We start from the raw sequence: 25929 nt of genomic DNA, 5'->3' as shown, positions 1-25929 counted from the left end.
CTTGGTCAAACTTTAGAAAAGTAGCAGTAGGAATGAGCCCAAATGAGTAGAAAGAGACTGATACCTAGGTGCATCCTGGACTTCATTCAGAGGACAAAACAGGTTCAAAAAGGGAATTGGGAGGAAGGTGGTTAATGTAAGGGCCTAATACTGGAGAAATAGTAGCACACACACGCACAAGCCGTTAGCTGTATGTTGCTCCATATGTTTGCCGTTTTGCTCTTTAGCTGTTTTATATATTTTCATCCTTAAAAACAATTTTAAAGCCTCATCATTCCTCACTCCTCACTTTTGAGATTGAACTAAACAAACTAAGAGGAAGCTACTGTAGGTCCTCTTCAAACACATCAACCAGGCGTTTGTCTGATGCCACCGTCCTGTGCCAGTTTCCAGCATATCCCCAAAAAGAATCACCTTGGCCGCAAAGAATCATGCTTGGGCATGGAAGGCGAGTCTCAGGCCAACGGAACCTTAAAACTGCGTCTGAGGTGGCATGGAGTTGCGACCAGAAAGCGAAGAGCACACCGGGTTTAAGACTTCCGCCCCGCAGAGGACTTGCTCCCTCCTCTTCCCTCCACATCCGCCCCGCTCTAGTTCTGCGCAGTCTCTTGGAATTTGTTGCTGTCTCTATGGCAACCCTGTAGCTGAAGCCTGAAGATGGAGCCCAACGAGTCTACAGAGGGATCGCGGTCGCGGTGAGAGCCACAGCTCTGGCTGCAGGCGTAAGGGGACAAGGAAGATCAGCGGACTTCTGCTGCGCTTTTGACAACCTTAACGCTTTTGTTTTCTTTCAGATCTTTAGATGTACAGCCCTGCACCGAAGAACTAGGGACTACTTCGGAACCGTTTCTTTCTTCGGATGGAGGTGGTGGGTCAGCCATGGCAGCCGCAACCATGGCAGCTGATGCAGCTGCAGCAGCTGCCGCAACCGCCTCCACAGCCAGAGCAACTGCATTATTTACAAAGACCCCAGCGCCCTACTCTGGGTTCGCGGATCCCTCCTCTGACAATCTTTTGGGGACAGTCTATGCTGAACCCCAGCAAATAGGCCATGAAAGTCTTGGCTTTGAACCTCTCTATGTTTCCTCTATTGTTCAGGATCCCTGTACTACAACTGACCTCACCTCTAGCGCTGTCCCTCCTCCTGGCTTCAGCTCTGACCCTGTAACTGGTTCCAGCTCTAGCCCTGTCTTTGTTCCTGGCTTCAGTGGCTATGGTTCTTTCCCTGGCTCCAGCTCTGTTCCTGACCAGGGTTCAGTCCCTAGCTCTGTCACTGGTCCTGGAAGTCCTATCTCTGGCTTCCGCACTGGTCCTGGCCCTGCCACTATCCCCCGCGCTGGCACTGGTCCTGGCCCTGCTACTATCCCCTGCTCTGGCATTGGTCCTGTCCCTGCCACTATCCCCAACTCTGGCACTGGTCGTGACTCTGACCAAGGCTCTGGTCCTGCCTCTGGTGCTGGTCCAGGATCTAGCCCTGGCCCTCAGCTCAGGTCCAGCCCTCCTCAAAGGTTCAGAAACCTTAGGCCAGATCTCTTTCCTAATTATACCTCCTGGAATCAGTACTACCACTGGGAGCCTCAGAAACAACCACCTTGGGAATTTTTGCAAGTCTCAGAACCTGGTACCCGAGGGCTACGGAAAACCCTAGAAGGTGAAGGGAAGCCTAAATTTCTCTATGAAACATTGCCACGAGGCCAGTGTCTCCTCTACAACTGGGAGGAAGAGGTATTAAGTTTTGACCTCCATTTTTTTGAAGGTTGACCCCAGTTTTTAGGGGAGCCAATAGTTTGTGATGAGGGTAGATAACAGAAGGGATATTACAGTCACTCAACTTGGGGCCCACAGAGAGCTACAAACCACCTGGATCAAGTTCCAAACTGGCAGGATATCTCTGAGAGTTTCTTCTTCCGACATGGACACCAGGGACTGCTGACCGTGCAACCACATTCACCCATGCCCTCCAGCACTACCCAGAAGGATTCATACCGGTCCCCAAGAAACCTTTCTCAGCCTCTTCGAGGTGTGAAGCATGAGAGCCAGAATGAATGTATCAGGCAGAGAAAAAAAGAGGAAGGACTTTGTGGTGGGACTGTGGATTGTTTGATGGATATAAGGGCAAAACCCAGATTCCCATTCCTTTTCTCAATTTTTTTTTTCATATTTCCTGGGCCTGCTTTTTAATCAGACTCCCAACTTCACCCTCCCACAGGGAAGCGTGAAGCTGTGGTGGAGATGCTCCTGCACCACCAGATCTGGTGAGAAACTGGGGGAGGGAAGGAAGGAGGGGGAGGAGAAAAACTGGGGAGAATGGCCTTGACTTCCCCCAGGGCTGTACAGTAAAGAGGTACAGGCAGATCTGGAACCCATAAGGAAGCCCTTTGAGGCGGAGTCAGTGACACACCATGACTACCGAATGCAGCTGGTACAAGTAGGGCCTCCTGCCCCAACGAAGGTAAGAACCCATCCTACCCCACTTGCACAGCGGGTCTCTGACAAGTGGTGGGAAAGCACCTGGTCCAGAAGTTGAGAGAGGCCAGGAATTATTCAGTATCTTTCCCTCGCAGCCTCATGACTATCGTCAAGAACAGCCTGAAACCTTCTGGCTTCAGAGGGCGCCACAGTTACCGGTGGGTGAGGGTGACTAGGTGTGGTGGGGAGTGGAGGAGAGAAGGCAGGGCAGAGGCTGTCTCTTCTGGCTTTGAGGGGAGAGGGATCTGTCCTCATCTTGGCATTGCTCCAGGGTGTCAGTAACATCAGGACGCTGGACACACCATTCCGGAAGAACTGCAGCTTCTCAACACCAGTGCCCTTGTCCCTGGGGCAGCCTTTGCCCTATGAACTTGAGAATTACCCCCATCAATTGGGGGAAATATCTTCCCTTGCCTGTCAAGGAGAAGGGCAGGGGCATCCAGGGGACAGAATAACTCCTGTCTAAAAGTTGAGGGGAGAAGTTGGATATGGAATTTGGAATCTGTTTCTGCTTATACCAGAGAGGTGGGCAGAATGAAGTTAATTCCCTCTGTACTCATTGAAGGGGCTTTACATAAAACATTCTCCTTTATCCTGAGACTGCTAATTCAGTGATTCTGTGAGTCACTGTGTGCATACCTCATAACCCTTCCTTTGCCCCTACCCAAGACTATGACACCATGACTACTACTTGTTATTTTATATTTGACCAAAATATTCTGGTTTAGATACAGATATTTACAGGAGGTAGGGAAGAAGGGGACCAAACCAGAGAAGGACAGACATATGTACAAGGCTGAGCTGCAGAGGGCTCTGACTTCCATATAAGGTGGGGTTTTTGTGCACATTTTACATCTTGTGTGACACCGTCTGTTTTTGGTATATGGAGAGATGGTGGCCACTGCTTATCCACGTGCCAGCAGCAGAAGAAGTAGGGTTTACAGCAGTCCAGGAGGTCCTTTCCGCTCTCCTAGGAGCCAATAAGTTCGCATCTTTCCTTTTCCCTGGAAGCAGGGGGAGTGAACATAGTTCAGATTCTTCTGTTAGTCCCTTGATCTCCCTCTCTTCACCTATGAGCCACATAATCACTTTCGTTCTCCCTTTCCATGGCCCCCTCCCCATGGCCTGCCGTCACCTTCATCTCCACATCCCCCCGAAGCTCTAGCTGGAAACATCCGAGCTCATCCAGGGCATCCTTGGTGGTAGAGGAAACATGGATCTTCAGGGCTAAAGTAGCATGGTGCATGGTAGAAAGAAAAGTCAAAGAAATGGCAATAGAAGAATTGACAGTGCTGGAGAGCACTTTACCCAACCAACCACCCCTCAAGAGGCTCCCAGTCCTCCTAACACACACATTCACTAGAACTAAAATGTGCCCAAGGATGGGCCACTAAGGAACTGTGATCTCTCATATTGAGAGATTTGGAGGAACTCTGAAAAGAAAAAGAGAGTGAGACAGAGTGAGGCTGAGGCTGGGGTTGAAGGCTAATGTCTCACCTTGACCATTAGACTCCATTCGGGAAGCAGTATTCACTGTGTCTCCAAAAAGACAATAGCGGGGCATCTTCAGGCCAACAACCCCAGCACAGACTGGCCCTATGAAAAGAAATGGGTTGGGGAGAGCCTGGGAAACATGGCACCTAGGGCTGGGGCGAGAGTCAGTCTTACCAGTATGGACCCCTATGCGTAGCCTCAGCTGGTCATGGGGTCGGTGGCGGATGCGGAAGGAAGAAACTGCATCTAGTAATGCTAGGGCCATCCGGGCAATTTCTGGTGCATGGCGTTGACCATTTCGGCCTGGAAGGCCAGATACCACCATGTAGGCATCCCCAATCGTCTCCACCTGATTTAGAAGGGGATTAAAACATCATCTCACTCTGTATCAGTGGGAATGAGCAAGAGTACCTGTAGACAAGCTAGACACTATCAGCATCATCCTGACCACCTGGGAGGCCAAAATATCAACTAGAAAATAATCACTGTGGTCCTGAGAATCTGGGAAGAAGGGGAAGTCAAGGGAATCTTTAAATCCTACCCCCCACCCCAATCAGGACCTGGCAAATACTCAATAAACATTTGCTGAATGACTGGACACCCTATCCACAATAAGACATGTACAGATAGGCCCTGTTGTCAGGAAATGAGAAGCAAGAAAACAGGCTAATCTGAAGAACACAAAGCTGGCAAGAAGGTAAAGCCCAATGACGTGGGCCAGACAGCAGGCACTTGACTTTGGTAATTGTACAAAGTTATGCAAGAGAATGTCCTTGTTTTTAGGAAACGCATAGTGAAATTTTTAGGATATACACACTAAGTATCTAGGGATAAATGGGTGCTATATCCGAAACTTACACTCTTGGTTTAGAAAGTAATTATACAAATAGATTTTTCAATAAAACAGATGAAAATAGAAACAATTGATGAATCTGTGAAGGATTGATGGGAGTTCTTTGTTACAGAAACAACAGAGACAACAGAGTAAGCCCAAAGGGAAGGAGCAAAAATGGATGTACGTTGTCTGCCATGCACCACACAGTACTAGACACTTCCCATACCATACCATCTCTCAATCTCATTCCTTTTTTTTTTTTTTTTTTTGGTCTTGACACTGGAGACTGAACCCAGGACCCATGATCCTCTACCACTGAGCTGTATCCCAGTCCTCCTTTTTTTTCTTTATTTTCAGACAAGGTCTCACTAAGTTGCCCAGGCTGGCCTCAAACTTGTGATCTTCCTGCCTCAACCACTCAGAATTACAGGTATGCGCTGCTATACCCAGTTATTATTCCCATCTTAAAACCATGAAGGATCAGGGAGATACTATTACTTACCCAAGACCACACAGCTATCTACAAAGCCAGTATTTCAATCCAGTTCATTTTTATTCCCAAGGACAATAAAGCCAACTGGCTGCCAAGTCAATGACTTCAACAAAAAGCCTTACAACATTATTCATATCTTGCCCCTCACCCCACTAAATCAATCTGTACCCACATCCTGTAGGGACTGTTCCATGTCTGGAGGAGAAAAGAGAAGATGGGTAGGCTCTATTTATACACTCAGGGAGATAGGGACTAAAATCTGTGATGGTTCTGAATGAAGAAGCTTAAGAGTTCACAAGTTATTAGACCTGACTGTACAATTAGAATTCTGGAACCACATCCATGTACAGCATGCACTTCAGCACTAGGATGCTAGAGACCCTAGAGTAAAAACTGACCATGGAGTGGGTAATATATGTGGGGAGGTTCCAGGAGCCTGGATCTTAAAGCGGTCTCAGCAGGAAGGCAGCCCCAATTCTCACCTTGTAGACATCAAAGTTGTCAATTATGGCATCAAAGCAGGTGTACAGATCATTAAGAAGTGTCACTACCTAAATGAAAATAAAATTTAAAAAGTGTCACCACCTAACAGAAGATAGGAAAGCAGAGGGCCTGAAATTTGTGCTCAACTTTCTAAGAATTCTTGAGCTACAAACTCTCAACAAGATAAGGGAACTCTAGAAAGAACCAGTCTTCCCTACTAGTGAAGCTCCCAGGCCTCTATCCCATGAACTACCTCTGACATCTGGCTCTCACCTGCATGGGGGTGCTCTCAGCTGACAATGCTGTGAAGCCCACGATGTCACTGAAGTAGATGGTAACACTGTCAAAGGCCTCAGCCTGTACAGTCTCTCCCCGTTTTAACTGCTCTGCCACTGAACTAGAAAACAAGGGTGCAATGAGCCAAATTCCAAAAAAGATGGTAGGAGGGGGAAAGAGGAAAGCAGTATGTGGCTGCAGCAGAGCTAAGTTGTAATGGAAAAGGTGGGGTTGGTGGAGGAAAAGGAAAGTGGTTGAGAAGACATTGTCTAGCACATAGTAAGGTGCACAAGTGGTGGGAATACAGTGTTTCAATTTGGGATTATTTTACATACACCTGCTGAATCAGAGGCAAGGTAGAACAGTGTCCTAAGGAGGAGGGATGAGATGACAGAAAGAGCACTTGGAGACAGAATGAAAGCATTTAGCCTACAGCCAGGAGAGCTCCCTGTGGCAAGATGAGCAAAGTAGGGTTCGGAGGCTTGGGAAGTAGGCTTTCAGGAGACCAACAGAGCAGAACTCAACAAATGAATCCAAAAGGAAATTTTGGGGAGAGAGACAAAGATCTCACTGGGGCAGAATTTGGTAGAGCAGGGCTTCGGCCTTGCGTTTTTCCTCTAGGTAGGCCTGTGTGCGTTCCTCCACCAGCTTCTCCAGATTATTGGCATATTGTTCCATGCGCAGCAAGAGGTTGTCCAAAATACTGGTGCCACCTTCCCTGCAGGGAGGCCAGGATATGGCATCTGCTGCAAGATTCTCAAGACTCCCTGGACTTTCTATCCAACCCACCAGCCCCACCTCATCTACTGAGACTGATGAGGCTTCCATCCCTATGGAGTCCCTGCCCTTTAGTGTTGTCTCACTTGTTAAAGCGGCGAATGAAACCCTTGATCTGTCCAAAGTCTGGCCGCTCAGCTGAGTCCTGGGCCCAACATCTCTCCATCAGCAAAACTAGCTCTTCATTCAATTGGGTTCTGTCAATGCTTGGCCGGAAATATGGCCGCTGACTATTTCGTACCTTCTGGACAATCTCTAAGGGTAATAAAAGGTTTGGATGAAGAACTGAGCCCTCCAGGAAGAAAAGGCTATGGGTAGTGGATCAACTCTCACCTTTGGGGCTGAGGTCCAGGCCCTCCAAGTAGAACGGGCCACTGCGAAGTGCTATCTCCTGCAGGATGATCCCAAAGCTATAGACATCAGCCTTTTGCATGCCTGTGGTTGGCAAGGAGTTCCCACTGAGCAGTTCTGGGGCAGTCCACAGCTTCTCTGAAAAGAGGAAACAGATTAGCTAGGTCCCCCAAATAGGGTACCCCCACCCACTCATTATATTTCTGTGATTTTTCTCCCTCTCCGACCCTCCCTAAATGGAAATGATCAAGGCCAGAGGAGGAGTATAAAAAGTGCATTGTGGGGCAGGCCTCACTGGCATAGAGGGCGTGGCTGTCATCAGGTTCAGCAGTTGATCGGAAGCTGGCCAAGCCATAGTCTGTGATTTTGAGCACAAAACGACTATCCACCACACAGTTGGAGGACTTGAGACTTCCATGAGATGAAATAATGCTGTTGTGGAGAAAAGCCATGCCCTGCAGGATACAGATCAAGTATCTGGATCATAACTGGTTTAGACTGCCCCCTTTCCATGAGATAGGCACTAGGTTAGCTACCTACAGATCTTGGGACCATAAAAACAATAAGCTTATTTTGGAAAGCATCCCTTAAACAGTTTCTATACAGGGTACCGAACAGAGTAGCTAGATGCACCAAAGACTAACCAGTTGTAAACTTTAACACATAACTATATGTAGACATGCAGGTCAGGGTGGAGGAGGAATGTGCTCTACTTGAGGAGATGCTGGACTAGCAGAAAGTGGAGAAAGTAGTAAATTAGAAAAACTTGGAAAATGGAAAAATGTAAGAGATAGCTGTCAAGCCAATGCAGAAGCCTGAGACTGCTGGCTCCACAGGCCCAGGGACGAACAAGCTTTTGCTTCCAAGAAACTAAAAGACAGGTCTTAAGAGGGCAGGGCTGTGCTTCCCAAAAATGAAACTCCGGGAGCCCACCCAAGTCAGTGCCAGTAGGACATAAAAAGGATAGAAGGTGCGGGGCACTGTGGTACATGCCTGTAATCCCAGCTACTCGGGAGACAAGCAGGAAAATCAGAAATTGGAGGCCAGTCTGAGCAACTTAGTGAAAACTTATCTCAAAATAAAAAGATAAAAAGGGCTAGGTGGTAGAGCATCCCTGTGTTCAATCCTCAGTAACACACACACACACACACACACACACACACACACACACACACACACACAAAGGATATAGGTTCCATATGCTAACACAAAACACCTCTGCTAAATGTTTACCTCTGGACTTGAACAACTCATAACTAGTGCCTGTGAACTCTTCCTTTTTCTATTCTTTTTGCTATCAGCAAAACTTCGAGAATCTCCCAATTTGTGAATTTACTTGTGTGGAAACTGCAAGGGATACTTTCCAAAACCACTTTTCCATCAAATCATTGTTCTCTCAAGAGTCATGTTTTCTCATACTTATTGTCACACCTCTAGCTGAGCCACTACATTCATTTTATCTAATATTTTTCTCTCTCATTTGATGGCAAACTTTCACACACAAAAAAAATTTTTTTAAACAACTTGATGAGATTTTCGCAGAAATCCAAAGCCAGCTTTAGGTACAATGCAGGGTGATCCACTAGACTTGCTTGCTGGCTATGAGACTTGCTTCTAAATACCTGTCCAACCCATACAAGATTCAATTTTATGCCTCCACAATTCTTTGGCCTCTGGGTATTTCAAAATAGCTGAAACCTAGTATATTGGAAGAATAACAAAGATTTAGGACAATTTTCCTTGATTTCTCTTAGTCTAACCAGTTAATGTTCTTTTTAAAATTTAGGGTTCTGAACAAAAAATAGGTGTGCCAAATATTGTTCAGAGAGTAAAATGATGAGAGTTAAAACAGGAGATAAATACATTTGAATATTTCACTTATCTTTTCCCTGCATAGGGATTTTAATATGATCTTTTGACTCTTAGAGATAAAAAAAAAAATATATATATATACTGGAGAAGCATCTGAGGTATCTAGGGCAGGAAGACAAAAATTATCTCCAGGCATAGGACTCCCTGTGGCCTATAAAACTCATTCCCCCAAATATAAACCCCAGAATTCTTATCCATTATCACCAAACCACAAGAATAAGGGGAGATGGAGAGAACAGGACTTTTAGAGGACTAGGAGAGAGATCATAGCAAAGACTGAATGATGGAGGTATTTTGGAGAGGATAAACTCTTAAGGAGTGGGGAAGACTCACCTTAACAAGGTCATTAATAAGTGAATAACGAAACATCCAGTCCAAGTTGATGCTGTCATTTTCTAGAATATCCTGGTAAGTGACATGGAATAGATCATGTGTCTGTCCCAGTCCCACTGGCTATCATTTGGCACAAAGTCAATGTAACTAGGGGCTCCCCCCAACACACCATTATCTCCTACACCTATCCTTCACCTGTAGACTCCCACGAGGACAGTACTCAGTGACAATGCAAATGTTGGGAGGGTCTATGCATGCTCCAATGAAGCGAGTAAGATGGTTGAACTGGACATCTCTCATCTAGCAGAAAAAATGGAAAGGAGAAGAGAACTGAAAGAGCTAAAAATCAGATATGGAAACCTATCACTACAAGAGAGGACCTTTCTCTTAGTTATACCTACAACTTAAAATCAACCATAAGCAAACCCCTTGCCCTCCTAGGCAATGTTATTATTCAGTAATCTCCCCCATTCTTTCCTCTTCCCTTTCTATCCTTCACCCTCAACCCATACACCATTACGTACGTGTTTCAGTTCAAACAGAACCTGCCGCGTCAGTTCAATGCGCTTCTTATTCACATGTTTGATGGCGACAACATTTCCCTGATGGCGAAGGAGGAAAAGGAAAAGGAAAGTATCAGAAGGAGTTTCTGGGTATTCCTAGGAAATACTGAGGAACTGTGAGAGCATCCAGAAGCCCAGCTGGGCATAGAGGGGCTATGGAGGGAAGAGGTTAAGGGGCAGAGGTGGCAGATGGGAATGAGACAGGATGAAATGGTAGGGATCAGAACAAGCAGATGACTGTTCACCTTGAAGTGACCGGTGTTGGCAAAGATCTGGTATTTCCCATGGGCTGTCATGAGCGAGCCGTAACTGGATCCCCGCTGGGGCCAAGGGCAACATGGAGGCGGAAGGATGAAAGGAACATTAGATGATGGTGGTTGTGCAGGAGCTATCATTACAGGCCAATGTGCTGGGAAAGGTCCAGGGTAAGAAAAGACAGGAACTCAGAGGGAGGCGGCAGGAACGACTGAGACAAGGACTCACCAGTGACAGTGTGAGGCGACTGCCCGCACCTTTATGATAACGCTCAGAGTTGCCAAACTGCAGTTCTTCCCAGCGGATGCGCCACAGCATGCTAGCCAGCTCCTTCTCCAGCATCAGTTTTCTGTAAGGACTGCACGCTCAGTTGACTGGTAAGCCCAATCCTGCCCCCTCCCCCAAGCCAACAGTGGGGTTGCAGGGTTCCCTGCAGCTTCTAAAGCTACCGTTGTTACAGTGGGGACACAGGACAGGACTGGAAGGTAAGTACATATTCTCTACAAGTCTGGCACATGCCTATACATACTCACAAACTCAGAAGTTGGAGATGCAAGTTCTTGTTTAAAATAGTAACATCCATAGAAAAGTCACCTTTGACCTTAACCTCACTCAAAATCACTACTTAGTATACCCAGGCTAGAACCAAAAGTAGAACAAACACCTAGGCTGGAAGACAACTAAAGAGAAAGGCAAGAGAGGAAGACGTCACTAGGTCTGAGACAATCACCAGATTAGGAGATCTGCTGCCCCTAACTCATGTTAAAGGGACCCCTGGCCTCAGCCAGAGGCCCTGTGGCAATGGGGAGGTAAGGAATAGGTTGGTGGAAAGCCCAGAACTCACCGGAAAATTAGGAAGCTGGAAACACCAAACATGATGAAGGTGATTCCTGTGCCCAGAGCCACAATTGCCAGAGTAGAAAGTGGAGCTGAAGGGGAGAGAGAGACCCTGAGAAAGACTGGGTGGGAGGCTGCAAGAATGGGGAAGGGAGAAGCACAGGTACTAGGAGTAGACAGATTTTTTGAGGGAGAGGTAAGGAGGGAGGGCAAGACATATAGAGATAAAAATAAGAGTTAAGAGCAGGGAGTCAGCAAGGGTGGAGGTAAAGAATGGAAAGTAAAGGAGGAAGAATTGCTCCCAGTCCCTGCACACACCCACTTTTATCACAGGATGGGTCGTCCAAGTCAAAGGCACAGGGGGGATTGTCCAGGGGGGGGGCCCCCTTCACCCAGGGAATAGGCCGTCCTGTCCACCAAATCTGCTTCTCAGCTCCTGAGTAGTGGGCTGCAGGCTGTGAGGAAGCAGAACACTGGGCCCACAGGCCTGCTCCCGCCAGCCTCCTCCCCCAGACCCCAGCCATTTTGCTGATTGTCTCCCAGCCAGGGTGCATCTCTGACACAGAAAATAAGTCCCTGTCCCTAGGACCTTTAATTCCGCCCCCATGGAACACTTGAAAGCTGGATTTTACAGGCCTGTACTCTCTTCCTTGCCCCCTCCCCCATCACCTGAAAGTCCCCAGAATCCAAGTCTCCCATGGCCCACAGGACAAAATCAGTCTCCCGGTCATTGTTCTTGTCCATAACAACCAGTCCAGTGACACCTAGAATAAAAAGAGTATCCCTCACTTTGAGATCTACCCTAGGCCCCTATCCTGTTCCCCAACTCCACCCTGCTGCCGCGGAGTCTGCCTGTCACTCTTCTTGAAGTGTATCTATTTCTGCGAAGTTTCCAAACCCTATTGACTCCCTGTTGAGCCTGAAGTGTTTCTTCTGCTCACTCCACTCCTGAGTCTGGTATCAGCCCTCAGGCCTCCACCTGCCCCTCTTTATTACCGTGGTATCTTCGTCCCTGCATCTTCTCCACAATTCGAAGTCCATCTTCCCGGGTGCCTCCTTCCTGTATTGTCTCGTTCAGGACTTCAGCATAGAGCAGGATCCCATCGTAGAAGCAGCCAGCAATGAGGTTCATCTGGGGATGGCAACTTGGCAGTGCTCTCCAAATGTCCTGCAACGGCCCTTTCCCAGCCGCCTTTCCCATCCCTGGAAGCTCCTTCTACCTCTTCTCTCTTCTTGTTTACTTTCTTCCCTCCTCTCATTCCTAAAGTGCCATCCCTACCTAACTGGTCCCTAGGGCAAAGGAAATATCTTGGATAGAGGTGGACAGTCCCCAAGTGGGGCTTGCTCCATGGCCAAGACTTGATGCCAAGTTAGGGAGGGAGCCCTTTCTCCCAGTCTGGCCTGACTCAAGGAGACAGAGAGATCTATCTACTCACCAGGGATGGAGCCAGCTCCACACCAAAATCTTCCCGGGCTCTTATCAGCAGACGATTCTGGAATTCCTGATACTCAGGATTTGGGGGTTCTCGGTATGTGATCACCAATACAGTCTGTACCAGCAGCACACAGGAAAGAGTAAACAGGATTCAAAATGAGCATGAGGGGAAGAGAGGAAGCAGGGTAGAGAAACTTGATTAAATATACATGATATGAAATATACACGGGAGAGTACGAAGGCTAAAAGGGCACAAAACTTTATGGAGGTGACAGATGGTTGGGGGAGTGGCACCCATCCATGAAAGGCAGACAGGACTGGGAAAGTAAGACTGGGAAGTAACAGATGAAGTCAACTCCATTCCCAAACCAGCCCATCATCTTCCTGAACTCCCTACCACCACCAGGCCTCCCAGGCTAGGATACCACAGCTCTCACAGAGGCCCTCAATCCCTCCCTGTCCAGGTACCTATATTTATCAAGGACAACACTAATCAACATCTCCTGTCCAAGATGTTAATTACTATTAATGTTATTGGTTTGATGTTGACATTTTCACAGTGGGTCACTTATACACAGTGCTCCCACACAGTGAATTAAAGAGATTTCAGCCCCTATGGCAATTGAGGTAAATACTTTGAGACAGAAATTCCACCTGTGAAAAGTTGCGAGTTCATTCATTTCACATGTATGGAACAGCTACCATAAGCAGCATTGTTCTGCTTACTAAATAGCAGATATGTGTCACAGGGACAAACTCACAAGTCACATGCCCACACACATTGCACAGATAAGCAAATGATATGCATGGCCTCAGCCCACACTGGCATATGACTCAAGGTGTGTCTGTCCCTCACCTGCCAGGCTCCCTTAAACCCATAAAGTGCAAGCCTGGCTCCCTTAAACTTCACATTTCCCCGTTAGCTGCTGAATCTCTCAGCCTCAGGTCATAGAGTCACCGTCTCTGCTCAGACAGGAAATAGGCCTTACAACTTCAGGGGAAGACTTCAATATATTTTATGAACCTAGCTTTGTGAAATGATAGATTAAAATCTAGTCATTTCAGTTTCGTTCATTCTTGTAGAAACTTCATGTGGACCACAGAGATACTAGATATGTCACATATGATCTATAATCCATAAATTCATTTCAAGTAGGAAATAATGAAGTCAATTTCTTTCTTTCTTTACCACTGAGCTACATCCCCAGCCCTTTTTATGTTTTTATTTTTGAGACATGGTTCATGAAGTTCTGGGGGGACTAGCTAAATTGCTGAGGCCGGCCTTAAATTTGCAATCCTGCCTCAGCCTCCCACAGCACTGGGATTACAGGCATGCACCACCACACCTGACTGAAGCCAACTTCTAATATGCATTCATAATATAGATTGGAGTTTCCTTCAAGATGTAATTATTCTTAAAAAACAACAATAATAAAAGCCAAACCAGAAAGAAAAACAAAAACAGAAATCAAGTTTCTTGCTTACTTTCATAAAGAAAGGAAGCAATAAAAAAAAAAAGAAAGGAAGAATGAAAAAAAGATGTAATTATTCTTTTTTTTTTTTTTTTTTGCGGTACTGGGAATCGAACTCAGGACCTTATGTTTGTGAGGCAAGCACTCTATCAGTTGAGCTATCTCCCCAGCCCATGATGTAATTATTCTTGCTGAAGCAATTTAGATGCTCTAAATTCTTCCACTCCCAAGCCAAAAAAAAAAAAAAAAAGGGGGGGGGGGGTTCATTCAGTAACACCTGTTCCAAGAATAAAGGAAAAATAAAAAGGTAGGATACATTGTTGATGAATAGTATAAAAAATAACAAAAAAATATGGAAAAGACCAGGTTTAACACAATTTATATTTCAATAAAGGCAATGATAGGTTTTGACACTTAGTAATTCTCTAGGTTGGTTTGTTTGCTAGGTTAGCAATAATCAAACTTTTTGGTCTCAGGATGCCTCTATATTTTTAAAAATTATGATCCCAGAGAACTTTCTATGGGTTTCATCTATCAGTATTTTCCATATTAGAAGTTAAAACTGATAGATTTTGAAGACACAAGAATGCAGAAACACACCTTCCATGACTGACCGAAATATGACATCATCACAAGTCGGAAAACTCCACTGTATAATCATGGAAGGCTGAGAGTGACAAAGGCAAATAACATCTTAGCATTATTTTTTAAATAGTTTTAACCTCATGGTTCCCCAAAAAGGATTTCAGGGGCCCCCAGGATCCCAAAGACCACATTTTGAAAACGGCTATGTTAGACTGTTTTGCTGTGGTCACTAACTAGCTTCTAAAAAAAAACAACTCCAAACAGTTTCGGTGCTTGCTCAGGGGCTAGAGAGAAGGTGAAGGTAGGTAAATGAGTCCCACTTCACAGTGGACCCCAGGTGGAAAAAAACAAGCAAAGGTGGCCAAAAATGGGTTCAGTGGTGAGTGGGAGCCAGGAGCGCACCTAGGAAATGTGCATGGCCAGAGGTGCCTGCCTCTGCCTGTGCCACCCACTCTGCGACCTGCTCTGGCCACAGCAGGAGGTTCTGTCAACAGTAGCCTGAGGAGACAAGAAAAGGTCTCCAAGAAAATGGTCTGTTTTAGCTGTTGGTTTAGTGCTTGCTTCCATTCTTGCTGCAGGTGTTCCCCATCTGTAACCTAATCTCATGCCAGTCACACCATTCTCCACCTGGGTTTCTAACTCTGTTGTCCCCATTTGCCCAGCCTGGGCCTCTGGATCCTCAGATCCTACTCATTTGCTTATTTAGTTTTATTCATCTACTTTTCTTCCCTCTCCTGGTCAATCACCCTTGGTTTATAGTACCAAGCTCTACTCCTTTATAAACCAATTCCTAGTCTCATCCCCACCCCACAACACACACTTTAATTCAATTCAACAAACATGTATTAAACACCCACTACATACCAGACACGTGGAATACAAACATGAACATGCTCTCTGACCACGAACAGCTATGACTAAATGGGAGAAAAAAGTCATATCAACACACTTAACCTCAGAGCCCTCTCCCCCAGTAGCTTGTATCCAGTCTGCACTAGCACCTTTGTCTTAAGTGTGACCCATCCTGAAAATGCTTTGGACACTCATGCCAAGGCTGCCTTGCCTCACTTACCACCTTTTCCAGGCCAGCCTGGACTGGGACACCAGTTGGCCAGTGTCTCTGGAAGAAGGGCTCTCTGTTCTTTCATTCTAGGTTGGTGCTGGCCACCCAACTTCCCTGACCCCTGACCTGTGTCAGCACTGGGAAATAATGAAAGAAGCTTTGCCAGAGGGAATCTTATCACCCCTCAACCCACCCTACCCCAGACCATGCCTTGGATTTCCCCTCAGCATATTCTTGGGTTTTGGTTTGATTTGATTTGGTTTGGTTAAGAGAGGGTCTTGCTAAGTTGCTGGAGCTGGCCTCAAACTCATGATCCTCCTGCCTCAGCCTCCCAAGGGCCAGGGATTACAGGCCCACATAGCTACACCCTGTTTCCCGTCAGCATATTCTTGACTACCCATTTCCCTTCTCTTTCTATTGTAGCAAAATCCTCCTCTATTTCCCTCTAAATTAGACCTGAATTGAGGGGAGAGCAGAGAATTGACTGATACAACTGATTGCTAGCTGACTAGGTCCCTGCTCTAAGTGCTGGGCACCCTTGGCTGGTAGGAATTCTTATACAAGAAAAAGGTTTTTCTTCTGCAAAAAGAACACAGCTCATCTGGGAGGGTAATAGACCTTCCTCAACCATAATCCCCTCATTGTTCTCTTCTCATACCATCTATTATATTCCTTTTTCTTTCTTATCCTTCCCACCCCTAGCAACACTAATCACAGTATGTTCCTATATTTGCTTATTTGTCTGCCTCTCCTATTAAATGTAAACTCCAAAAAGGCAGGGACTATATCTATTATGTTCTCTACCAAATTCCAGTACAGTCACTGGGACATAATAGATGTTCAGTTATACCAGTGAAACGAGTTGTTCTTCAAACAAATCAAACACAGAAAATGTTCTACGATAGAGTTAAGCACAAAAGTAGGAAACTTTGGGATTCAGAGATTGTTTCCTAGAAAGGAAAATAACTGGTCTGAGTCTTAAAGAATATGGAAACATTATCCAGACACAAAAGGTGAGAAGGCTGTTTTAGGAAAAAAATTATAGCACAAATAAAACCTATCTATCATTGCCATGTTCAACTGTGACAGTCACAGACTCCTACTCAGGCATGCAAACAGATATGTCATTCACAGTCAGACACTCGTCAGTCACAACCAAATATATAATCACAGCCACATAAAATCTTACTCACTGAAGAAGAATGGCCACCCAGGTCCAGCCCTTAAACACATCTACTTAGAACCAAAGAATCTCAGGGTTGAAAAGGACCTTAAGGTCATCCCATAAGCCACCTCAAATTCTTTTGGGAAAAAAAAAAGGTTATGGATAAATAAATAGGAAACACTTATATACATGATTCAGAGAAAAAAACTGGTGAGGGAACCAGGGAAAGATGTATGGGTCTAAGGATTTACAGATATTAGAATTCACAGGTATGGTTTTGCAAGGAAGAGATCTGGGGTGAGGGAATGAACACAGCTGGGCTACTCGGTTACAGTTCTAGGCCTGAGGACAAGGGAGGTGAGATAGAAACAGAGGGATGAGCATTCAAGATTTTATTCTGAGGTAACGAGTCATTGAAAGTTTGGAGTTGAGGAGAGAAATTAACTATCATGTGAACCTTCTCTACAAATTCTTAAGTTTCTTTCTTTCCATTCCTACTATCATCATCCTTGTTCAATCACCTCATGCCTTTCTAACCTAGCAGCTGGTTTCACTGCCTGGTCTTCTCATCTAGTTCAACCTGATTCTGTCACTATATTTAACTTCACAAACAAATGTCAAGGACCCCAAATTCAAGTCCTACTGCCTTAAGGTTCCTTAATCTGATTATGCCTTTACAACTTTATTTCCTATTTCTGCTTTAAGTAATCCCTTCTTTCTTGCTGACAAGAAGAATCTTCCAGTATCTTCCAGATCCCCCAAGCATGCCCATGCCTATCTTTTTCTTTCTGCCCAGGCAGCCTAGGTCCCCTTTCCCACTCTGACTGTGAACATAGCATCTATCATTGAAGTCACAAGGAAGTCTCACTTCCATTATTAAAAGCCTTCCCTAAACCTTGCCCACAATGACTATTCCTCCTCTGAACCACAGAAGCTCTCATTGTCTGTTCCAAGCACATACTCATACTCTTTCTTGAACTTTACCTAAATGTACCAGTTATGCCTTGACTCTCCAGAAAGGGTGAAAGGTCTTCTGGGGGCAAGGCACAGATCTTTTCCTGAACTTTTCTCCCCCACAGTGTGGCCTATTACTGATACTTAGGAAATTCAGTTTTTTGGGATCTTTGGCAGACACACCAGAGTCACAAAAATGGGAAGGACGAAAGACTGATACTAGACTCTGAAAGCCTTTTCCTTTCATTTCTATAGCTCAGAACTCATGCCCTGCTTCTGGAGTTTTTGTGGGGTCTTGTGAAAAACAGAAAATCCTCATCAAAGCACCTCTTCCCCTCCTTCTTCAGACTGGACTCAAATGATACCTGAAAGGCCTGTCTGAGGGCCTGGGCCTGTTCCTGGGTGCGATTGTCCTGCCAGGGCCGGCCTGTAGAGCGTGTGGGGCCTGCACGGAGACTCTCCCCAAAGACATCCAGGTAAAAGAAGACATAGTCCCCATTGGTCAGGTTTTCCCTCTGGGCCTGAAGCAGGATCTCATGCAGCATCTCCAGAGGGCCGCAGATATAAACAACTGGGAGCAAATACATGAGGAGCACCCTGAGAAAGCATTCAGTCCCCCACAGACTCCCTCTCTGAGTCATCTCCGAATCCCTCTTTAGCAAGAGCACTCTCTTGCTACCTATCAACCACCCGGCAGATGCTCCCCATCCTCCCCCTTGAAGCCCATGTCATAAGTGCCCTGAGGTCACATGGACCATCTGGCAGAAGTCAGGGCCTGACTCCAGACCCTGGAGGAAAGGAGTGATCACTCAGCTGGGACCTTTCCCCAGAGCCTTGCCTGCTGCTCCTCACTCCCCACTCTTCCCTGCCTTTCCGTAGGCTTAAAGGTGCTGGCTGCTCAGAATTTCTCAAAGTGAGATTTACCTGCCTTTCCCAACCATATCTACTGAGCCCTGAACCCATTTTAAGGAATTCTCTCTATTTGTATACCACCAAGGGGTCCCAGTGCCTCAATCTGGGGGATGGAGATCTTTGTTCACAAACAGGCGCAGATTGCAGAGTGGTCATCAACCACATCCACTGCTCTAGGGTCCCCACACTGCTTTCACAAACTCAACATCCCCCAGCCCCACAGTTCTCCCAAGACAAGCTTCACTTTTTTGTGCTCCTATTCTTTGTTTACATCTGCCTATGATGACCACGAATCCCTCTGCCTCTGACAACCAGGACCCCCGCTCCTAACTCGGCAGCCCTCTCCCATGTGCTCTGTCCACATCATTTCTCCATCCCAACCACCACACATAGCTCCTTGATGCCTAGTTCTATCTCCAACTTCCCAGTGCTGAGCTCCACAAACACAGCAACCCTCCTCCCCTAACCCTAAAACAGCCAGGGCCACACTCACTGCGCCCGTTGGCCCGGATGAAGTGGGTGGCATGCTCAGGACCCCCTGGCTCCCGGGCATACACCTGGTGCTGCACACTGAGGTTGCTGCCCTGCAGGGCCTCAAAGACTCCCTCGATGGTGAAGTAGTGAGGCCGGTCATCTGTGCGGGCATCCAGATACAGCAAGGCAGCACGGGCAGTCCAATTGAAGTGCCCATGTAATGTCACTACGAACTCACCCAGTTTGGGAGCAGAGGGGCCAGTGCGAACCAAGGTACGATAATGCTCATTCTTAGCCGCAAAACCAGAAGCCACAGCACCCGCAGTCAGCAGGGGAAGGCGCCAGTGTGAGGCAAAGCGGGCCACAGAGGCAGCGGGGTACACACAACCAGGGCCCAACAGAAGGTCAGGGTCATGGTACAGCTTAAGGTCCACAGCGCGCAGAGGTGCCAGGTACTCAGAGCAGGCGCCATCTAGTTCGGAGCTGACAAATCGCAGGTCCACGGGCAGTGCCCGGCCCAGCGCCTCCACAGCTAGTGCAACAGCAGGACCCACCCGTGGCCAGGCCCAAGCATAGCTCAGGTTGTGTTCTGGCAGCACCACCGCCAGCGTCAGATTCCGAGCCCCAGGAGGACGCACCCCACCTGCCAGGGCTGCCACCAGCAGCAGCAGTGATGGCAGTGCCATGGGGATAAAGCAGCAGCCCCACCGCCCCCAGAACCTGGGGCCACTCTGGCCTACCGGGCAGGCACAAGCGCCACCCAGCCTGGCGCCTGGGAAAGAGGGCCAGGAAGAGAAGCAGGGGCAAGCAAAGTCGGCCGGGATACAGAAAGTGCTGGGGACCCGGAGAGAAGATGGGAGAAAGTCTCGGGGTAGGGAAGGAGAGGGCTACCAGCCTAAGGGAAGGACCGAAGACTAAGGGTAGGGTGGCAGGAGGAGAGAGGGACCAAGGGGGCCTGCGACCGGGATGGGGACAGTGAGGGGTGAAGTGGCCTGACGAATCCAAAGCCAAGAAAGAGAAGGGGATCTGAGTCTGGGATGGGGTGGGGGCGGGGGGAGGGGGGTGCAAAGAAATGGCCTGGGGGAACCTCACAGTTTAAGGGGCTGGAAGGGCAGGGAGCTGCGAAAAACAGGACCAAGGGCTGAGGTGGGAGGGCGCCCGCGCCGCGGAAGGACTGGGACATGGGCAGGCGGGCAGCGAAGCGAGGCCTGGGCCGGAGGGGAGGGGAAGGCAGGGGTAAATCTCCCTGTGAAGGCTTCTCCCGAAGCTCCTGCTTGGACTAACGGGCCCGGGCGCTGGTCCCATCCGGAGCTGCGGCGGCCCCGCCCGTGTCCCCGCTCCTCTCCGCTCCGCTTCTCCTGGGCCCCGGCGGCCGGCGCTGCCCGGCGCTTCCTCCCGCCCCCCGCCTGGGCCCCCGCGCGCGCCGCTCGTCCAGGTCAGGTCGCCTCGGCCCGGCGCGTCTCCGCTCGCTGCGCCGGCGGCGGCGGCCGAGTGTGACTCCCCGGGCAGGCCGCCTGCCCCCGCCCCGCCGCCCCTCCCCCGCCCCCGCCCGGCCCCACCCTCCGGCGCCTGCTGTCTCCCCCCGCCCCCTGCCCGGCGCCCAGGGACCTCCCAGTTCTCCAACCCACCCAGTGAGCGCGTGGGGGCTCCGCACCAGCGCCTCGCCGGCGGGCGAGGTTCCCCGGCGTCCCCATGCTTTAAGGGCCTCCCCCGAGCCCCTGGTCACCCTGCCGCCCTCTTTCCATCTCACAGGCGACCCCATGGCCGTCTTACCCCTCCTCTCTTACCTTGCTCTTTTTAAGGTCCCTTCTCTTTAACTCCCTGAGTCCCTCACTCGCTGCAATCTGCAAGAAGCAGTCAGGAATCCCCAAACTTAGTTATCCTCGCCCGTCCCCTGTGTAGAAAACCATACCACCTTCCTAATTGCTAGGGACCTGTCATTCCTTCAGTAGGAAGACAAGACGACTCCCTGGGAGACAGGCTCCTCAGGCACCAAGGGGCTCACCTTCCATTCTTCATGAGTCCTTATGAAGCCCATTAGCCTCTTCATAGGGACTCGACCCTCCACTCACCCTCTTCCTGTCTCCATGGTCCCTCTTGTGCCTTCCACATGTCCTCAGAGGTCAGCCATAGCTCGCCAGCTTCCACCAGCCATCTGCTGTGAGGCCTCTTCTTTCTTTTGTCTCCCTGTGCAGCACCTGATGGATGCTTATAGACTGACTGAGCCCAGCAGACCCCATCAAAGAAGTCCATTGTACCCCTCCTTCTCCCGCTCCCCTCCTCAAGCTTCCAACCTAGAAAGTTCACACAAGTACCCACATCTGGAGTGCTGATCCCATCCTGAGGAACAGATTGTGACAGATGACATCATGGTTGCAGGGGAAACTGCTATGGGACCTTGGGGAGTTTTCTCAAACTGTCACAAAGGAAATGCACATAAGCCCATTCTTCTCCCTATTGAGAGCCACCGATTCTCTCCTGCTTGAGCCACTTCAGAAATCACAGTGCCAAGAAGCTAAGAGCTCCTGAGCAGACAGGGACGGAGGTGGAAGTATAAACTGAGGAGGGGCAGTTTCTCTGAGATGAAGGCGACACCTAGTGGTGTGGGGAAGGATATTAAGGACAATGCCTTTTTATTCTTTGATACTGCATTTATTTATTGAACACTGGAGGCAGTGCACAAGTTGTAGGGGTGAATACAAAGAAAGTAGAATGATACAACCCTTTCCTTTGGGGGAACATACTGTTGGAACCCCTGGGGCACAATGACGATGCCCCCAAAGACAATGTCTCCTGGCTCAAGCCCAGAAGAAATGGAAGTCACAGAACAGCTCATACAAAGTGTGGGAAAACTCAGACTCTACTGACCTAAGCAGCATCCAGCTAGGGTGCCAGCATCCTTTCTGTAGGGTCATTATGGTTTCCTACAATCTTCAGATATCACCTGTAATGTCTTCTGGCCCAAACACTGATTCATGCTTCTGAATTAATGGTTCAGATCCAAAACCAAACTGCAGACCATCAAATTGGCTAGCTGTTAGAAGTTGTTGTAGTTTCCATGTTCCTTAGCAGAAAGAAATCCTAACCCCAGTCACACTTGGGCCAAAGGAGCCTCAAGACCTTAGCAGACTTCTGGGACCACCATGGGATTCAGGCTCATACTAATCTTCTCCATGGTAGAAGACAACTGTCCCTAATGCCTCAAACTGACAGCAGTGAACAGTTTTAAAACTGACCTGATTGCAAAACCAAATCTGGGTCCTTGGGTTTACTTTGCACCAGACTGTGCCTCCCATCCCCACAGGATTCCAGTGAAACAAAACATCCTCCAATCTTCTTTCCACTTGATCAGCTAGACCTGCAGAAAAAGGCTTTGACTATATGCAGTTGCCCTCATCACACAGATGCAAGAGAACAAATTAGACAGATCCAAGAGAACCTACCAACAGAGGGCAGAGAACAGCCATGGAAAGTAAAATCGAATAAGGCATGAAAGGTAGAATTTATGGGACACATTTCAATAAAGGAAAAGGAGGCAGCAGTGTGAAAAGAGAAGAGTAGTAAAGTGTAGAGAAGGCAAGGAAAGATATTCTAAGTCTACATTACTATATTTATTTTAGCCCCAGCGAGGAAGAGAGAGAATCCTGAAAACAGGTCAAACCATTGCTGTTCCTGAACTACTTCCCTCCACTTCCTATTCCCCTCCAGAACCACACAGCACACAGGATGATTATGGATCTGGGGTCCAGTTCATCCTCCTGAATCCTCAGAGAGCTGCTATGATTGTGTAAGGCGCCAATTTCTCTGAATTCATACATCTCTTTCTTTGGGGGTGAGGCTCAGTGGTACAGAGTAGGCTTAACATGCACAAGACGCTAGGTTCAATCCCCAGCACCACCAAAAAAGAAAGAAAGTAAAGAAGTTTTTAAATTCAAAATATTTTCAAATCAACTTCCACCTTACCTGTCTATATGTGTGTTATAAAAGATGAACAGGGGCTAGAATCAGCTTTGTTGAAAACACAATCCAGATGAGTGGTTTTCCAGTGGAAAATGCCTCGGAGAGAGGCAATGACTCCTGCAAGAGGAATTTAGGAATTGTCAGGAAGAGAAACCATATATTCTTGATGCTTCAAGATCCAGGTGAATGGTATTATGCCTGTCTATTCATCCATTCATTCATCTGTCTATTCATCCAGGCTGAACCAACATCTCTGTGAGTGTTCCAGTGGCTTGTCTCCCCAACATAGACTGTTTCACTGTGACCCCACCGTCACCCTTCACCATCAATACCAACACCTGTATTTACTTGCCACCGGAGGAACATTTGATAGTATAAAATCTTAACATAATATTCTCTGTTATAGTCTCTTCTCTACTCTACTTAAAATTCCACTTTCTTCACAAAATCTTTCCCTAAGAAGTGTCAAGAGGAAAGTAACAATGTGTTCCCTCACCTTCCAAGTCCTGCTAAATTTTCGAATAACTCACCTTAAAAAAAAAAAAAAAAGGAAAACATGGTAACTACAGTTTCTTGAGAATGGAAATGTACCCATCACTATTTTAACCTTCTGTTCTGCTTAGAATTTTCCAGAGAAGTCATATACTGGGGAGAGGGAGAGAAATTTGAAGCAAAAATTTGACAAAACAGAACTATTTCTGCATGTGCAATAATATCATGAAAAACAAAAAGTTGTTATGCAGCAGCAATGAAGGATGGATTGGCAGGCAAACTGAAAGCAGGAAGAACAGGTAAGAATTATTGGGGAAATCTAAGCACAAAACAGTCAGTGCCTAATGTAGGATGATAGGTTGTAAATAGAGGGAGAAACAAACCTCAGATAACTTGAAGGAAGAAACAAGCCTTGGTGACTGATCAGATCTGCAGGATGAAGAGCAAAGAGTCAAAAATTACTCTAAGGCAGGGGTCTCAAAGGTAGAGGCCAAGGTCAAGGCCCTCAGGAGCTAGGCAAATGGAGAGGCTGGGTGGGGATTGGCAATCTCAGAAGCTCCTGCTCCATCTAAAGTAGATGCTGCCACTCTGAGATGGAGCCCAGAATTGCCAGTTTTGATAATTTTTCCTTTGGACAGTTTCAAGTCTTTGGATCTCCAGTCTTGCCTCCCTCCTATCCAGCCTCCACCATGTGTTCAGATGCCAAAGTGACCTTTTCAAACAAAAACCTAATTATGTCACTTTCCTGCTTAAAATCCTTAAATGGTTCCCCATGGAAGCTGTGTTTTTCAGACTTATTTTTAGTAGCAAAGCCCTTCCTTCAAATAAAAGTTTAAATGTAAAACAGAATTTAAAAGAAGGAGGAAGAGGAGGAGGAAGAGGAGGAGGAGGAGGAGGAGGAGGAGACTAAAAAGAAAAAATGCCCAGAAACTCCAGATGAAGCAGCAGGAGTGGTCCTGAAATTCCCCTTCTCTTTCCCCCTTCTCAGAGAGCCTCTCAGGCACCTTCAGGAAACCTCAGGTAGCAGCCATCAAAACAGGGGTAGCCCAGAAAGATTTTCAAAGGGGTACATATACAGAGATGGTCCTAAGGAAATCTGCTCCAGACCCTCAACTTTCATAGGTACCATTTCCTAAAACTGATCTACCTGAGCATGACCTGTGTGGACATCAGTCCTTGTCCCATTTTACAAAAGAAAGCCATGTCTTTCACCTGTGCCACGTCTTACTGTGACTCATTGTCCTAGAATGTAAGAACTTCCAAAGAACTGGCCTAGTGAAAATTTTAAAGATTAACCAAGATGCCTTAAACTAATGTGTTTTCTGGCCTTTCCCCATTGTATTCATATTCTGTGAAGGGTAAAGCCTGACATTAGAATTGGGGTGTTATATAATTCCCAGTCCCATAAAAATAAATAAATAAAACAGAAATGGGGGTGTTTTGGCCAATGTTGTAATTATAACCAGTACAGCCAAAGTAAAATACATTAGTGACACATTTACTTTTTTTTTTTTTTTTTTTTTTTTGCGGTGCTGAGGATCGAACCCAGGGCCTTGTGCATTGACAGGCAAGCACTCTACCAACTGAGCTATCTCCCCAGCCCACACATTTACTTTTTTAAAATATACATTAATTATGCAGAATAGTGGGTTTCATTGTGGCTTATTCATACACACATATAACATACTTTTATCATTTCCATCCCCTTAACCCCTCTTCTTCCCTCTCTCCTTCCCCTCCAACAATCTCCCTTCTAATTTCACATCCTCTTGTTTCCCCCTAGATTCCACATATGAGGGAAAACATAATCTTGTCTGAGTCTGACTTACTTTGCTTATCATAATGATCTCTAGTTCTATTCATTTTCCTGCAAATGACATGATTTCATTCTTCTTTATAGTTGAATAACATTCTATTTTGCATACATACCACATTTTCTCTATCCATTCATCTGTTAATGTGGATCTAGACTGATTCCATAACTTAAATATTGTGAATAACCATGCAATAAACATGTCATGCAGGTATCTCTGTAGCATTTTGACTTTAATTCCTTCAAGTATATACAGAGGAGTGGTACAGCTGGATCACATGATAGTTCTATTTTCAGTTTTTTTGAGGAACCTCCATACTGGTTTCCGTAGTGTGTACTAACTTGCATTCCCACCAACAGAATATAAGGGTTCCTTTTTTCCCATGTCCTCAACAGCACTTATTTTGATGATAAGCATTCTAACTGGAGTGAAGTTGGATCACAATATGGTTTTGATTGCATTTTCCTGATAGCTAAGGTCATTGAACATTTTTCATATAATTACCAGTCACTTGTACTTCTTTTGAGAAGTGTCTGTTTGAGTCACCTGCCCATTTCTTGATTGG

The 25929-nt window shown here is 46.9% G+C and overlaps 2 protein-coding genes across 8 annotated transcripts; one reads left to right on the top strand and one right to left on the bottom strand.

The window, feature by feature from the left end:
* Positions 1-5: 5 nt before the first annotated feature.
* SPAG8 (sperm associated antigen 8) lies at positions 6-3065 on the top strand. Of its 3 annotated transcripts, none has more exons than XM_079113552.1 (7): positions 6-695; positions 795-1725; positions 1846-2020; positions 2210-2255; positions 2371-2452; positions 2565-2627; positions 2741-3065. In XM_079113552.1, the coding sequence occupies exons 1-7, from the start codon at positions 658-660 to the stop codon at positions 2933-2935; spliced, it is 1530 nt and encodes a 509-aa protein (XP_078969678.1). In that variant the 5' UTR covers positions 6-657; the 3' UTR covers positions 2936-3065. The 3 variants fall into 3 exon arrangements, with proteins under 3 accessions (XP_078969678.1, XP_078969677.1, XP_078969679.1); XM_079113551.1 differs by having other exon boundaries at positions 2338-2452; XM_079113553.1 differs by lacking the exon at positions 1846-2020 and having other exon boundaries at positions 2328-2452.
* An 89-nt stretch (positions 3066-3154) lies between these two features.
* NPR2 (natriuretic peptide receptor 2) lies at positions 3155-21573 on the bottom strand. 5 transcript variants are annotated; one of them, XM_079113515.1, is made up of 23 exons: positions 21414-21573; positions 21171-21285; positions 20886-20942; positions 18078-18283; positions 12475-12588; positions 12035-12170; positions 11708-11802; positions 11361-11493; positions 11046-11130; positions 10430-10550; positions 10192-10266; positions 9908-9985; positions 9579-9683; positions 9384-9455; positions 7474-7633; positions 7161-7316; positions 6914-7082; positions 6622-6768; positions 6048-6171; positions 5774-5842; positions 3967-4312; positions 3605-3696; positions 3155-3473 (listed from the first exon to the last, which is right to left on the bottom strand). In XM_079113515.1, the coding sequence occupies exons 4-23, from the start codon at positions 18255-18257 to the stop codon at positions 3408-3410; spliced, it is 2523 nt and encodes an 840-aa protein (XP_078969641.1). In that variant the 5' UTR covers positions 18258-18283; positions 20886-20942; positions 21171-21285; positions 21414-21573; the 3' UTR covers positions 3155-3407. The 5 variants fall into 5 exon arrangements, with proteins under 5 accessions (XP_078969641.1, XP_078969640.1, XP_078969638.1 ...); XM_079113514.1 differs by having other exon boundaries at positions 21418-21573; XM_079113512.1 differs by lacking the exons at positions 20886-20942; positions 21171-21285; positions 21414-21573 and adding an exon at positions 19118-20596 and having other exon boundaries at positions 3967-4065; positions 4138-4312.
* Positions 21574-25929: the final 4356 nt, after the last annotated feature.

The sequence above is a fragment of the Sciurus vulgaris genome (genome assembly GCF_902686455.1).
Source record: "Sciurus vulgaris genome assembly, chromosome: 15".
NCBI classification, from domain to species: Eukaryota; Metazoa; Chordata; class Mammalia; order Rodentia; family Sciuridae; genus Sciurus; species Sciurus vulgaris.
The sequence above is the reverse complement of the archived record's forward strand: the minus strand, read 5'-3'. Positions and strand labels throughout refer to the sequence as shown.